The sequence below is a fragment of the Mesoplodon mirus genome (genome assembly GCF_964341445.2).
Source record: "Mesoplodon mirus genome assembly, chromosome: 20".
Lineage (NCBI taxonomy): Eukaryota > Metazoa > Chordata > Mammalia > Artiodactyla > Ziphiidae > Mesoplodon > Mesoplodon mirus.
In genome coordinates this window covers 8525208-8537826 of record NC_138996.1, presented here as the reverse complement: position 1 = coordinate 8537826, position 12619 = coordinate 8525208, and the positions used below count along the sequence as shown (strand labels likewise).

The window sequence follows — 12619 nt, the reverse complement described above, 5'->3', positions numbered from 1 at the left end:
TGGGCAAGCCTTTGGAAGAGGGTTCAATCTTTTTTAGAGACTTTTTTCTATGCTTGGCCCATATGCGATTTTGTAACATATACTTATAACCTAATTCCAAGAACAGGTGTGTGGTTTATCTCTTAAATGAAATCTGTAGCAGTTGATTGTAATCCATCAGAAAGAGCTTCCCTAATTAAAACCACTTTTAATATGTACCCGTATGTATAAACTATGGTCTCTTAAACTTCGAACAAAGGTTTTACTTTTTTTGCCCTGGTTTTCCTCCAGTGTAACTTTTAAGTTCAGATGGTCAAAAATGTATAAGTAGAGGGCTTCTCTGGTGGCGCAGTGGTTGACAGTCTGCCTGCCGATGCAGGGGATGCAGGTTCGTGCCCCGGTCTGGGAGGATCCCACATGCCGTGGAGCGGCTGGGCCCGTGAGCCATGGCCCCTGAGCCTGCGCGTCTGGAGCCTGTGCTCCGCAATGGGAGAGGCCACAACAGTGAGAGGCCCGCGTACCGCAAAAAAAAAAAAAAAAAAAATGTATAAGTAAAGCACTCCTTGAAAGCCCTAGCTTTGAAATATAGAAATTATGTAAATACAAAATATAGGAAGTTCTCAAATGGTACGTAGAGCTATTGAAAACAAAATAATGTAAAAATGCTTTGTAACTTGTGGTGGGCTATACAAACATAAGATACTACCTTTTGAATCTTACTTCTTTATTAACCAAGTTATTTTGTAGCAAAACGGTATTTCCCTTCCAAGAAATAAATGATTATAAACAATGGGAGTTTTAAGGAAAAATAAAGTATTTGCTGTGATAATTTTCCCTGCTAACTACTGTCAGGTACATAACTTAACCAGAAATTACGTAAAGATTTATTTGAACTAACTGAATCCCTAGATCAAAGTTAAATTTGTTATAGAATCACATCACTTTTCTGCAGAAATAGACAACAAGCCCAAACTAGTTTCCATTCATCACAAGGCAGCTTCTTCAGCTCAGTCTGTTTCACTTACTACAAGATTTGATTTTAAGAGTTATTTGTATGGGAAGATTTTTAAGTTCTTGTCTGAGACTTCTGCTTGAAGACGTGCAGCCGTTTAGATTTTCTGGCACACTCTTAACCGTGAGTGTTGTTGATTTCCAGTTGCCTGACTTCTACATGATAGTCCAGGACCACAGTCACAGCGCTGGAAGATTTCTGGAGCTTGCGCGGTATCTTTGTGCCCTCTCCTAGAGCAGACCTGTCCCTCCAATGGGACCGGTTTACAAATTTTAGTCCAAAAATGACGAGCACAGCAAAGTCCAGGTCCACAGTCGAAAGTTCTAAGACAGCTTTCTCCCTCTTGTCCTGTAACAAGATTGATACGGGCTTTAGTAATAAGCAGGGGGAATGGTGGCTTGTGAGGGCATGACTGGGTTAGGGCATGACTGGGTTAGGGCGTGGGGTGTAGGATAAGGTCGCAAAGTAAAGATAGAACAGCATGCCTGGCTCCTGGGCTGAAAGCAACAATGGAGTGGACATCTCAGTCTTCCCGAACAGAATTTACTGCTTTATAAAGTTAAAACATTTATTAAAGAAAGATGGGATTTCCAGTCTTGAGACGTGAAATAAGTATCACTCATCAGTGTTTTATTAAATGGGATTTGTACTGACCCAAAGAGAGACCACTGCTTACACAGGCGGGCGATTAGCCATCTTCAACAAACAAGAATGGCCAATTCACCACCTTCAAAATCCTAGCTGCTTTATGTCAAAGATTGGAATTTGAGACTACAATTCTGTAAAAAGCATCTTAGTGAAGTTTATATTTTGTCCAAGAATGAAAAGTTATTGCATCTGTGTTCATCTCTCTTTTATTTTGTATTCTGAGGATCTAGAAAGGGAAATTTCTATTTGTTAAATTATAGGCTGTAAAAAGATGTGCATATAAAATTTAATTTAACAATTAAAGGCTTTCTTGCTAATCAGCCTGTTATTATAGGTATCCCCCGTCCTCTTGGCCTGCCAACTACCTTGTGCTCTTCCCACCATGATCTCCATAGCTGTTTACGGAAAGAGATTGGAAATAGGACATGCTCCCTAGGTGTTTCAGGGGTGGAGAGGCATAAGTCAGTTTCAGCCTATCCTTAAGAGCCTAAGGAGGAGAAAATGTTTTTCTTAAAAAAAAAAAAAAAAAAAAAAAAAAATATATATATATATATATATATATATATATATATATATATATATATATGCTCAGAATGCTGCTCTTACCCTTACTGCCTTGTGATTTTTTAATATCTGGCTTCCTCTTGGGTTTGTTTTCCTGAATTGGGTGCTCACTTGTTCCTTGTGTATCTGTGTCGTCTTGGTCATCCATCTGCCTCTCCAGTATTGGGGTTGCATCTTCCGTTGCCGTGCAAACATCTGAGAGACAAGCAGGTGGAGTTAGAGGATGAGAACCCCACACAGGCTCATTATCAGACTGTCACGGGGTTTGGCAGTCCTTCCGCCTTCAGTTTCTGTATAAGTTTCTAGATTTCCGGGACACAGGCACTAAATATTTACATCTCACATATGGCAAAGCAGGTGCTTAAGTAATTAATGGAATCTAAGTGAAAACAGAAGAACTTGAAAGATTCCAACTTGAACCCTTGCTTTAAAATCATCTCCAAGTTGTTGGCAAGAACTGTTGCCGGGAGAGAAACTATTTTGCTGCATCGGGAAGAGGCAGCTGCGGAGAACCACTTGGGAGCCTTTAGAGAGTGCCTGTCGTGGAATACCCTAGTCTAAGAGACCGGATGCGGGCTTCCCTGGTGGCGCAGTGGTTGAGAGTCCGCCTGCCGATGCAGGGGACACGGGTTCGTGCCCCGGTCAGGGAGGATCCCACATGCCGCGGAGCGGCTGGGCCCGTGAGCCATGGCCGCTGGGCCTGCGCATCCGGAGCCTGTGCTCCGCAACGGGAGAGGCCATAGCAGTGAGAGGCCCGCATACCGCAAAAAAAAAAAAAAAAAAAAGAGACCCGGATGCTGTGTCTGCTCTTTGGAAGCGCTGCAGTCCTGCAAGTCTTCGTGCTGACTCACCATTCACACAGAGCACACGGTAGCCCGCTGGCACCACCTCCGTGATCCACGACAGGTAGCACAGGATGGCCTCTCCTCCTGGGGTTTGAGGCAGAAATTTTCCAGTGTTGCAGTCTTTGTCAGACACGCACTGTGAACCCTGTAAAGAGAAGCTGTTGTCGCAGGGCTAGGGAATCCAGCGAGATGTGAAGAGTTTTTATTCCAGGCAGGAGATGGAGAAAGCCAAAAAGAGAGGCACTTTAAACGCTGAGGCAAACCTCAAGCAGCATCTTGACTTTTCACTAGAATTGGTTTTCTTTCACAAAGGGGAGAGCAAATCACCAACGAAGAGGCCTATGTGCTGCAAAGGTTATTTGTGCCTGAAAAATTGTCCTACTTTTAAACATAGAATTTCATCTTTTATGCTCTCTGTGAAAATGGAAGAAAATGTTTTCCCACGTGTGTCTTCGAGACGGTTATGAGATTTTTTGATATGTATCTAGAAGCTCTAGATGCTGTGCGATAGTTTAATGAAGTGTTGGTGTTTGTGGCCTCCCTATTTGACCTTTTTACTCCAGTGCATCACATCAGTCACCATTTGCCACGTAGGCCCCTCTGTGGGCCAACCCAACCATCCTTTGATTTCTAGTCATGCCTCATTTGCAGAGAAACAGATACCGAGTTTTCTCATCTACGGTTGATGCTTTTTCATATGTATATGAAACATTTCCTATAAAACAATTCTGTGAAGTGAGAGGGTTGGCACGCAGCATGTAACTTCTGACTCCCATATTCCCTGGCTGTGTGGCCTTGGTTAAATTCCTCAGCGTCTCTGAGCCCACTTCCGCCATCTGTCTTTAGGAGATGTGATAGCTGTCTCAAGCTCTGAGGAGGAGGAAATGAGATAGTATGTATAAAAGGCCTGGCACGTGGTGTATAGCTTTCTAAATGTTAGCTTACTCCCTGATTTATAGGTGAATTGATAGCTCAATGCCCTGAAAAGCCACTTGGCTCATCTGGTGAGTTCATGCTAAAGCGACTGGATTCTTCCAGGGTGCCTTCCACAGCCTCAATCCAGCCCACCATCTAGATGAGCCATTTCAGATGCTCATCTGCGTGATGGCTTCACTCGAGCCCAGCGCCCAGCCCTCCTCCTCCTCTACCGAGCGTTACCTTCCGGGCCCCTTGCGCATCCGCAGAGCTCTTGATGTTGTTGGCATCCAGAACCAGGACTCCCAGGGGGGCGCGTAGCCAGCCAAGCCGCAGCAGGACCACCACCACCATCCTGGACCTTCTCAGCCCTCCCTGTGTCCTCCTCGAAGCTGGGCTGCTCTGAGCCCACGATGGAGCTTTTGCCAAAATGGGAACTCGGCAAGTCGCCTGGGATTGCTTTTTCTGAAAGACAAGCAAATCTTCATTGGAGGAAGGTGTGTGAAATCGGACGAGCGAGGTCTGACCGGAGGGTTCCCTCTGCAACTGTTTATAGACGCACCCCCTCCTTTCTCTCCTCCTCCTTCCTCCTTCATTTCCTTCCTTCTTACCCCACACAGGCTCCAACAAATCCCCTCAAATCTGTTTGATCAATAGTTCAAAACAAGGACTCAATAGAGGGGCAGCAGAGGCAGGGCTGCAGCCGCTGCTCCTCCAGGGGGTGAATTCCTCTTAAGTAGCGCATAGCAGAGTCAGTTCAAAGGGCCAGCAGAAGAGCAGGATGTCTGTATCAAAAGCGAACTCTGATAATCACCTGCCTGTCCTACCTTCTGTAATCCTGTGAGGGTGGAGGGAGTCTGCTCTAAGGTCTGTTTTCACAGCTAGTTGTGCTCCAAGAAAGAATGAATCCTGTTAGCCAGTACGCTCTGCGGGATGCCAAAAACTAATGAGTTACAAAAACTATACTGAGAAACTTTACACTGTGCTCAGACAGTGAAGACAGATAGAAAAGAGACAAAATGCCCCACTGAGTGTCTCTGGTATTCAGATGTAAAAATCCCAATAGCTTAAGAGCTGTGAATGTAACAGCACCTGTCCTGACTAAATGTCAATTGGAAAATAATTCTCCTTAAAATGAAAATGGAACTGTTTGATGTTAGGGCTATTTAATTAGGAAGATAATGATTTATAAAAATTGCCATTTTTTAATGATAGGGACAACCGCAGAAAGCCCATTTTATATACAGTTTTATACAATTTAATAGGAAGTTTAGGTGTATTTTATGAGCAATGGATTTAATTTGCATTATATGATGTTGAAGTGACTTAAGCAGAACAGGCTCCAAGACTGTAACTCATTTCAGATGGGATTTCATGCATTTTCAAGTTTCCTAATTTGAATTTTTAAAAAAATGCTTCATCCCTTTTTCTCTGATTTTTTTTTTTTTCCAGCCAGACCGTTAGCGAAGTCGAGTGATTTAGACATGTGCTTATCACTGCCTAAGTCCTTTAAGGGTAGATCTGGGTCCCCAAATCCCTTCATTGTTTGCTTTGTTCTCAGGGTAAATTCATCCCCGTACCTGGGGTGTAAGGCGCCGTTTAAAATCTACCAGTGCCCCTTATCTATGCCATCAATGGTGACCTTGGTGTTACTGGGTCTTCCTCCAGAAACACCTGACATCAGTCCGTCAAGAGGTACCTGGACATTCTGTGTCAGGGGACCATTCCCAGCCTCGAGGGACGCCTGGTGCCCAGTGGCTGGGGCAGGTGACCTGAGGGTCTGTTACCTGGCTCTTTTCCTGGGGTGGGATGCCTGTCCCCATCGTGTGGCACAGCGGAGCTATTTCTTCTGCAAGTACTACTTGTTTTCATGTAAACTGAGAGCATCAAACACCCTTTGAGAGTAGGATACTCCTGGTGACTAGGGGTGTTACAGAATTTATTTTGAAGTTGGACAATTATGGCCAAACATAAAGGAGAGAGCTCCAGGCTTCGCTCTCTGCTGGGTTTCCCTGCTTCCTGTTCCCTAACAGAAGAGAGAATACCAGGGCACCAGAGGCCTCTGGCAAAACACACAGACAAAAAGGACTGGAGCCAAACGTTCACTGAGTACTTTGTACTTAACAGAACCTATGTATAGGTGTTGGGAATAAAAGATAAAGCACAGTCCTTGCCCCTGAGGGGTTGGTGTCCAAGAAGATCTACATGTAGAGATGATTTTGATATATTATAACAAGCACTAAGATAAAGATAGAAATGTGGGGCTGAAGGATCACAGAGGAGGGTGTGATTGGACCTTCTGGAGGAATGAAGGAATGCCTCTACAGAGGTGGGGTCATCTGAGCTGGGTTTTGTGGGATGAATAGGAGTTTCCTAGGTTGAGAAGTAGGGGATGGTCTTACCCCAGGCTCAGAGGGTGACGTGTGTGCCGGGGAAGGGAGGTGCATTTTGGTTCTAGAGAATCTGTGTGGCTGGGGCAGATGGTGGAGAGACAAGCGGAGGCTAGACTGTGAGGAACCTGATAACAGGCAAAGGACACCGGGTATTATTTCATATGCAGTAGAAAGTCATCGGCGCGATATTTGAACTTGAACATGGCAGGATCTAATTTGCTTTTTAGGAAAGCAGTGCTGGTGGCGGTGTGGAGCTAGGGTTGCAGTGGGTTGAAAGTGGATGCTGGGCCAATGAAGAGGAGGAGGAGGAGGCAGAGGAGGGCCAGTGTAAGGCAGTGACACGGTGACAGTGAGAACCAGCCAAGGGTGGGATTGTGCACTGGAGTCCCTATCATTTGATGTGGGGGGTGGCGGGTGAGTGAGACAGAAGAGCTGAGGTTACCCTGACGTTTCTAATTCCACACACAGGTGGATGGCTATGGCACTGAAGACGGAATTCGAGATGGAAAGCAGATTGTGGGGGAAGGGTGACAGAGGCCAGGAGAAACGCGATCCAAATCATCAAGGCTTTGCTGGGTACCTTAACATGGAAGATGGAAGATTAACCTCCGTGTCTTCCAGGAGCGATGCTCCCACAGACCGAGAGGGGTGAGGATGCAGACACACCAGATGCAGGAGGCTACAAACAGGGCAACAAAACCGAAAAGCAGGCTCCTCTCTGTCTCTGTCTCCGCTTGACTTTCTCTCGGCCTTGTAAGAGTGCAGGCTTTGGAGTCAGGCCGACCTGATCTGAGCACCAGTCTGGCCTCCCTTATAGCCCCCGATTCCCCCACTCTCCCAGGCATCCAGCTGCCCACCATGGTGTTTATAAAACTCTATTGTGAGTGGGTACTTCTTTGTCTCTACAACGAGGTGATAAGCTCTGGGTGGGCAGGGCTATAGCTGTTCATCTTTGTATCCTCATGCTTTGAGGGCCTGGCATATAATAGAAGCTCCATAAGTTGTTTTATGTGATGGATGGCTGCAGAGATAAATGGATTTATAGTGACTTTGTGCCCTTGAACAAGGTGCTTCACCTTTCTAGGCTGTATCTACACAACTGTAAAGCGGGCATGACCTCCCCATAATGACTATATTCTGAGGGTTTAATGTGTGAATACATGTAGAGGGCCTGGTACCATAACTGGTACTCATAAAACTCTATAAACCAATGTCCCTCACTCATTTCCAAGCCTGGACTTTCCATCCTCACGTAAACTTCAGGACCTAGCATGACGCACAGCCCTCCCACGGAGGATTTCAGGAGAAGTATGTGCAACCCAAAGCACCGAAGAAAAATCTCCCCTAATTAGTCTATTATTTCTAGGTCTCCCAAAAGCCAGAGCAATTTTGAGGAACTAAGTACGAGAAGTCTCCCTGGAAGATGACTTTCGGTGTATTTTCATATCGGCTGAGGCTGCTTGCGCGCTAATGATCGCTGTTCATCAGCCAGGTTGCCTTGTGGGCACACTTACCGCCCTAAGGCTGAGCTCAATGACTGGGGATGATGGAGCAGTGGGGAGAGGAAGGCTTTATTAGTGCTTCTGCTTAAAAGGCGTTTTTTTTTTCTGCTCTTAGGTCAGGGCCCGGAGTTCCCAGGCACAGACAGCAGAGCACATGCAGAGCCCACTGCCCCCACGGGGAGCCGTGGCCCCGCTAGCCACACAACGAAGGAAGCCCCCCCGTGCACTTCCGGCCAGGATGCTGCCACGGGGCGCCCCCTGGCAAGGACCGCGGGTCAACTGGCAACCCCGCGCCGGTCCTCCTCGTGCCTCCGGGGGCTGCTGGGCAGTACTGACTGAGCTCAGAGGAAATGAAAATTCTCGAGAAGAAATTCCCCGGGGCTCCTGGTTCAGCACGGCGGGGGATGCCGGCCCCCGGGTGACTCCTGGCCAGGGCGGAGGTGCGGCGTGGGCTGGTGTGTGGGTGTGACACCTGCATCCTCCGGGGACAGCGGCAGAGGCGGCGCCGTGAGTTACGTTCACTCCGGAACGGACAGTTTTATTTGTTACGTCTCCTGTGTCGGCACCAGTGTGATTTCCATACACTTTGGTTTTCTTAAAAGCAAATCAAAAGAGCCGAAACCAGCGGGTCTTTGGCAGGCTCTCCCGGGAAATGGTGAGTAAATGAAAGATGAGGGGGCGGGTTGATGAGGGGAGACAAAGATTGCAGGATCTGTATAATCACAGCGCTGGTGTAAGCGCTGCCGCTGAGGTACCTGAGGTCAGGAGGCACATAGCTGCCGGCCCAGGAAGCGGGTTTACCAGATGTCTTGCCCCTCAGGGCGGGCCCGCTTCCAGAAACGGTCTGGGAGACTGGGTCCAGCCCATCACCAACTGTGTGGCCTTGGCTAGCTCACGTACCTCTCAGCCTCAGCTCCTCGCGGCCTGCAGGGCTCTTCCAGACCAGTTTTCCAGGAGTGTGTGATGCCAGGGGTGGGGGGGATGGTGGCGGGGAGGAGGGGTTGGGGGGTCAGCCACCATGAGGCTCACTCCAGGGGCACCACGCAGACCGGCGTCTGTGTGAGCGGCTCCCTTTGGCGTTGGCCAACCAACCACGTGGCGCTGGGACCTGCCTTTCCCGTAAGGCAGCCTCCGTTCTCCTGACCCCAACCTGGCGTCCAGCTGGAAACAGCACTAGGGGCCCCGAGCTTCCTTCGTCAAGGTTGTGCTCTGACTTCTTTTTGCTTAAAAAAATTAGATGATGTTGTGTGTGACTCATCAATCCTAAATGCCTTGTCCACCCTACCCCATTCCTGGGCACTCTCCATACCTCTCTGTAACAAAAATCCCACGGACCAGGTGCTTCTATACAAGCTGAAGTCTGAGGTCAGGGTGCCTGTGTGGTCAGGTTTATGTCAGGCGAAGGCCTGCTTCCTGGCTCGTAAACGGCCACCTTCTCACTATGTCCTCACGTGGAGGAGGGGGAGAGGGAGCTCTGCGGCGCCTCTTTCACAAGGGCACGAATCCCATTCATGAGGGCCTCACCTCATGACCTAAGCACCTCCGGAGGCCCCCCTCCTAACACCATCACACTAGGGGTTAGGACTGCAACGCGTGAATCTGGGGACACGAGCGTTCAGGCCTCAGCAGTGCTTTTCCTCCTCTGCGTCCTGCAGTCCCTGACACACTCGTGTTACACAAGACACAGAGGTGGGGGTAGTGACAGCAGATGCTGGGATGAAAAGGCAAGAAAAGGTTTGTAAAAAGCTGACCGTATCTCGATACACATTCGCTGGAAACAGTGTCACTCATCTTAGGTCACAGCAGGAGTCAGCCTGTTGGGACAGTGTCGGCACCACTGTGACTTGGGGAACAGATATCCTTTCACCGATGCCACTGAGGGTCCCAGCAGCATGCACTCCCCATGTGTGGGCGATTTTGGGTGGTTTCTTTTTCAGCTGGATTACATTTATGTTTATAGAGGAGATCACGAGGCCCTTTCAGCCCCTTGGTTCTATGAAACTCTCATACGGAGCACCGACTTGCAAAGCAAGGTATTTTCAGAGTCCAGTTTGTTTTATTCTCTTTACTGACTGTAATTTAATAGTAAATACACTGCAGGGAGGAGAGCAGAAACCTATAAAACTGAGTGGAATTCAACCTCATTCTTCTTTTCATTTCATCGTTTTCCTTCTCCACCTTTGTCCCCCACATTCTTTTTCATTTGAGTCTTTCTCTTTTGCCTCATTTTGTTCATTCTCTTATTGTCTCCTCCCTCTGCATCCCCACAACTAACCCCGCTTATTCCTCTTTTCCCTTGTGTCCAGTCCTAGGCAATGGTGTTCTGGTGGCCTTTCAGAGCCTGGGGGCATGGTCACCTGACCTGAGGATCACCCCGTGGCAGCCGTCCAGGCCAGGGAGTGGCCTCCAGGCCCGGGTGGGTGAGGGGGGGTGTGATCTGTAAGCAGGAGTGGTGTCTCTAAGTGGGAGGCTGGAGGGTTGTAGAGGGAGAGCAAGGAACGAAGGCCCCCCTGCGACACTGTGTATGACTCTGAGGGACGGAGAGTGGACCCCTGCGGCGGTCCGCACATCCCAGGACGCCTGTTTCAGGGAAGGAGCGTGCAAAGGGGAATCCTCCAGCCTGCAGACAAGATGGGTTCTGCTGTCTTTGGGTTTGGACCCTACCTGGGGTCTGATTCTTTTTCCTTGAAGGTAGGGGGTGAATCCCATAGCGTTAGGAGATCCCAGACCTGCCTGGAGTCCCAATTCTGAAGACGTAAATTTTTCTAAATGAATGGCTCTGGCAACAAACAACAAAACAATGGTAATTATATGAGGTAAAGGACACCCTTAACCAACCTTACTGTGGTAATTATATTTTGATATATATTTGTATCAAATCATCACACTGTACACCTGAAACTTACACCGTGGTTCATGTCAATCACATCTCCATAGAGGGGGTGAGGTGGGGTGGTGAATGGCTGCCCTGAGCTCTGCACACAGGGGCTCCCGAGTCCCCACTGGAGGGGTGGGGCTACAGGCCTCGCCTCTCCCTGGGGTGTTCTCCAGGGGCCCCTAGCTGTAGACTCCCTCCCCGCAGCCCCTCCACACCCCTTCAGGGTGAGTCTGTGTCTGCCTGCTCCATCGTCCTGGGGCTTGTGATGTGTGTGACTCACTGACACGATCTGGCTCCGGCCCATGGTGAACCGTGGTGTGTGGTCCAAGCCTCCTCAGAACTTTGGCCACAGAAAGCCATCTGGTGGAACCCCCTGGGTGGGCCCCATCTGGATGGATGGTGTACTCCTGGGGATCTCCGTTTTAAAGATGAAGACACCAAGGCTCAGAGAGGTCAAGTAACTTGCCCAAGGTCACACAGCTGGTGAGTTGCAGACCTCGGATTTAACATAAGTTTTCTGGTTCCAAAGTTGATTCTTCCTTCTACACCACACCATACAGCTCACTAACCTAAGGCCATTCCCCAAAACATCAAGTTGCCTGAAACACAGCTATATATTCACTAAGGGGACACTGCCTATTAACTATTTTTAGGTTCCATATGAGTATGCCATCCTCTTTTTTCTTAATTTATGTTTCACGTATAAGTGATCATAGTGCTTCACTAGCAAGTGTTTAAGATGAGCTAATTTGCAGGTTGTGTCAGCCAGGCTGTACCCTAATCCACATGTGGAACGTTGACAAAATTGGTTTCCTCATAAAAACAATTTGTAAATGTTTGCTGCCCTTTTGACATTCAACTTGGACTCTAACTTGGGTAGGAAAGCCCCCATAACTGTGTTCACAACCGTATGGAGAGCTTGGATGAGGCTCTGGGGGCAAGGGGAGGACAGGGGTCATCACCCTGACTCGAGTCCCAAGCCCCCTGCCCTCCAGCAGGGTTAGCTATTCTTTACCTTGGTTTCTTGCGCCCCCTTGTGGCCAAGCGTGAAGGGAGCTCCCAGAAGGCCCTAAATAAATTTCAGGGACTGATCCCAGAGGCATTTCCCAATTTTGGATGGAAATTGCCCACGGAACAGCATGCCCTTCTCATGAACCTAGGTACTTCCCCACCTTATGAAAGTGAGTTTAACTTTTCTGATTATAACAGAAACACGTCTCCAAATTTTAGAAATTTTGGAAAATACAGAGAAGTGTGAAGAAAATAAAAATCACATATACTCTGACCCAGCAGAGATAGTCACTGTCAGATTTTGGAAACATTTTCCCGATTTTTTTCTATGTACGTACATATACACACACATATACAGCATCTGTTTATTTTATATATATATATATATATATATATATATATATATGTATTATTAATCTATCACCAGTCCACAATTAGCCATTACTAAAGCCTACATCTACCTATGTGGGCCTCCTCTACCCAGTCTCTCTGTCTGCCTTGCTTCTTCTTAAAGTAAAACTGTAACACACACACACACACACACACACACACATGCACGGAATTACACTGTACTTAAACTTTTGTTTCCTCCCCCCCCCTTTTTTTAAGCCCATTATGATTTAAATTTATTTATTTATTTTATTTTTGGCTGTGTTGGGTCTTCGTTTCTGTGCGAAGGCTTTCTCTAGTTGTGGCAAGCGGGGGCCACTCTTCATCGCGGTGCGCGGGCCTCTCACTATCGCGGCCTCTCTTGTTGCGGAGCACAGGCTCCAGACGCGCAGGCTCAGTAATTGTGGCTCACGGGCTCAGTTGCTCCGCGGCATGTGGGATCTTCCCAGACCAGGGCTCGAACACGTGTCCCCTGCATTGGC

General features: G+C 47.9%; 1 protein-coding gene across 1 annotated transcript; it reads right to left on the bottom strand.

The window, feature by feature from the left end:
* Positions 1–1088: 1088 nt before the first annotated feature.
* DKK4 (dickkopf WNT signaling pathway inhibitor 4) lies at positions 1089–4317 on the bottom strand (the record flags this gene model as incomplete). The annotated part of the gene is given in 5 exon segments (XM_082608618.1): positions 1089–1339; positions 2246–2444; positions 3064–3150; positions 3152–3193; positions 4207–4317. Coding segments are annotated over 5 exon segments (690 nt in total).
* Between the last annotated feature and the right edge of the window lie 8302 nt (positions 4318–12619).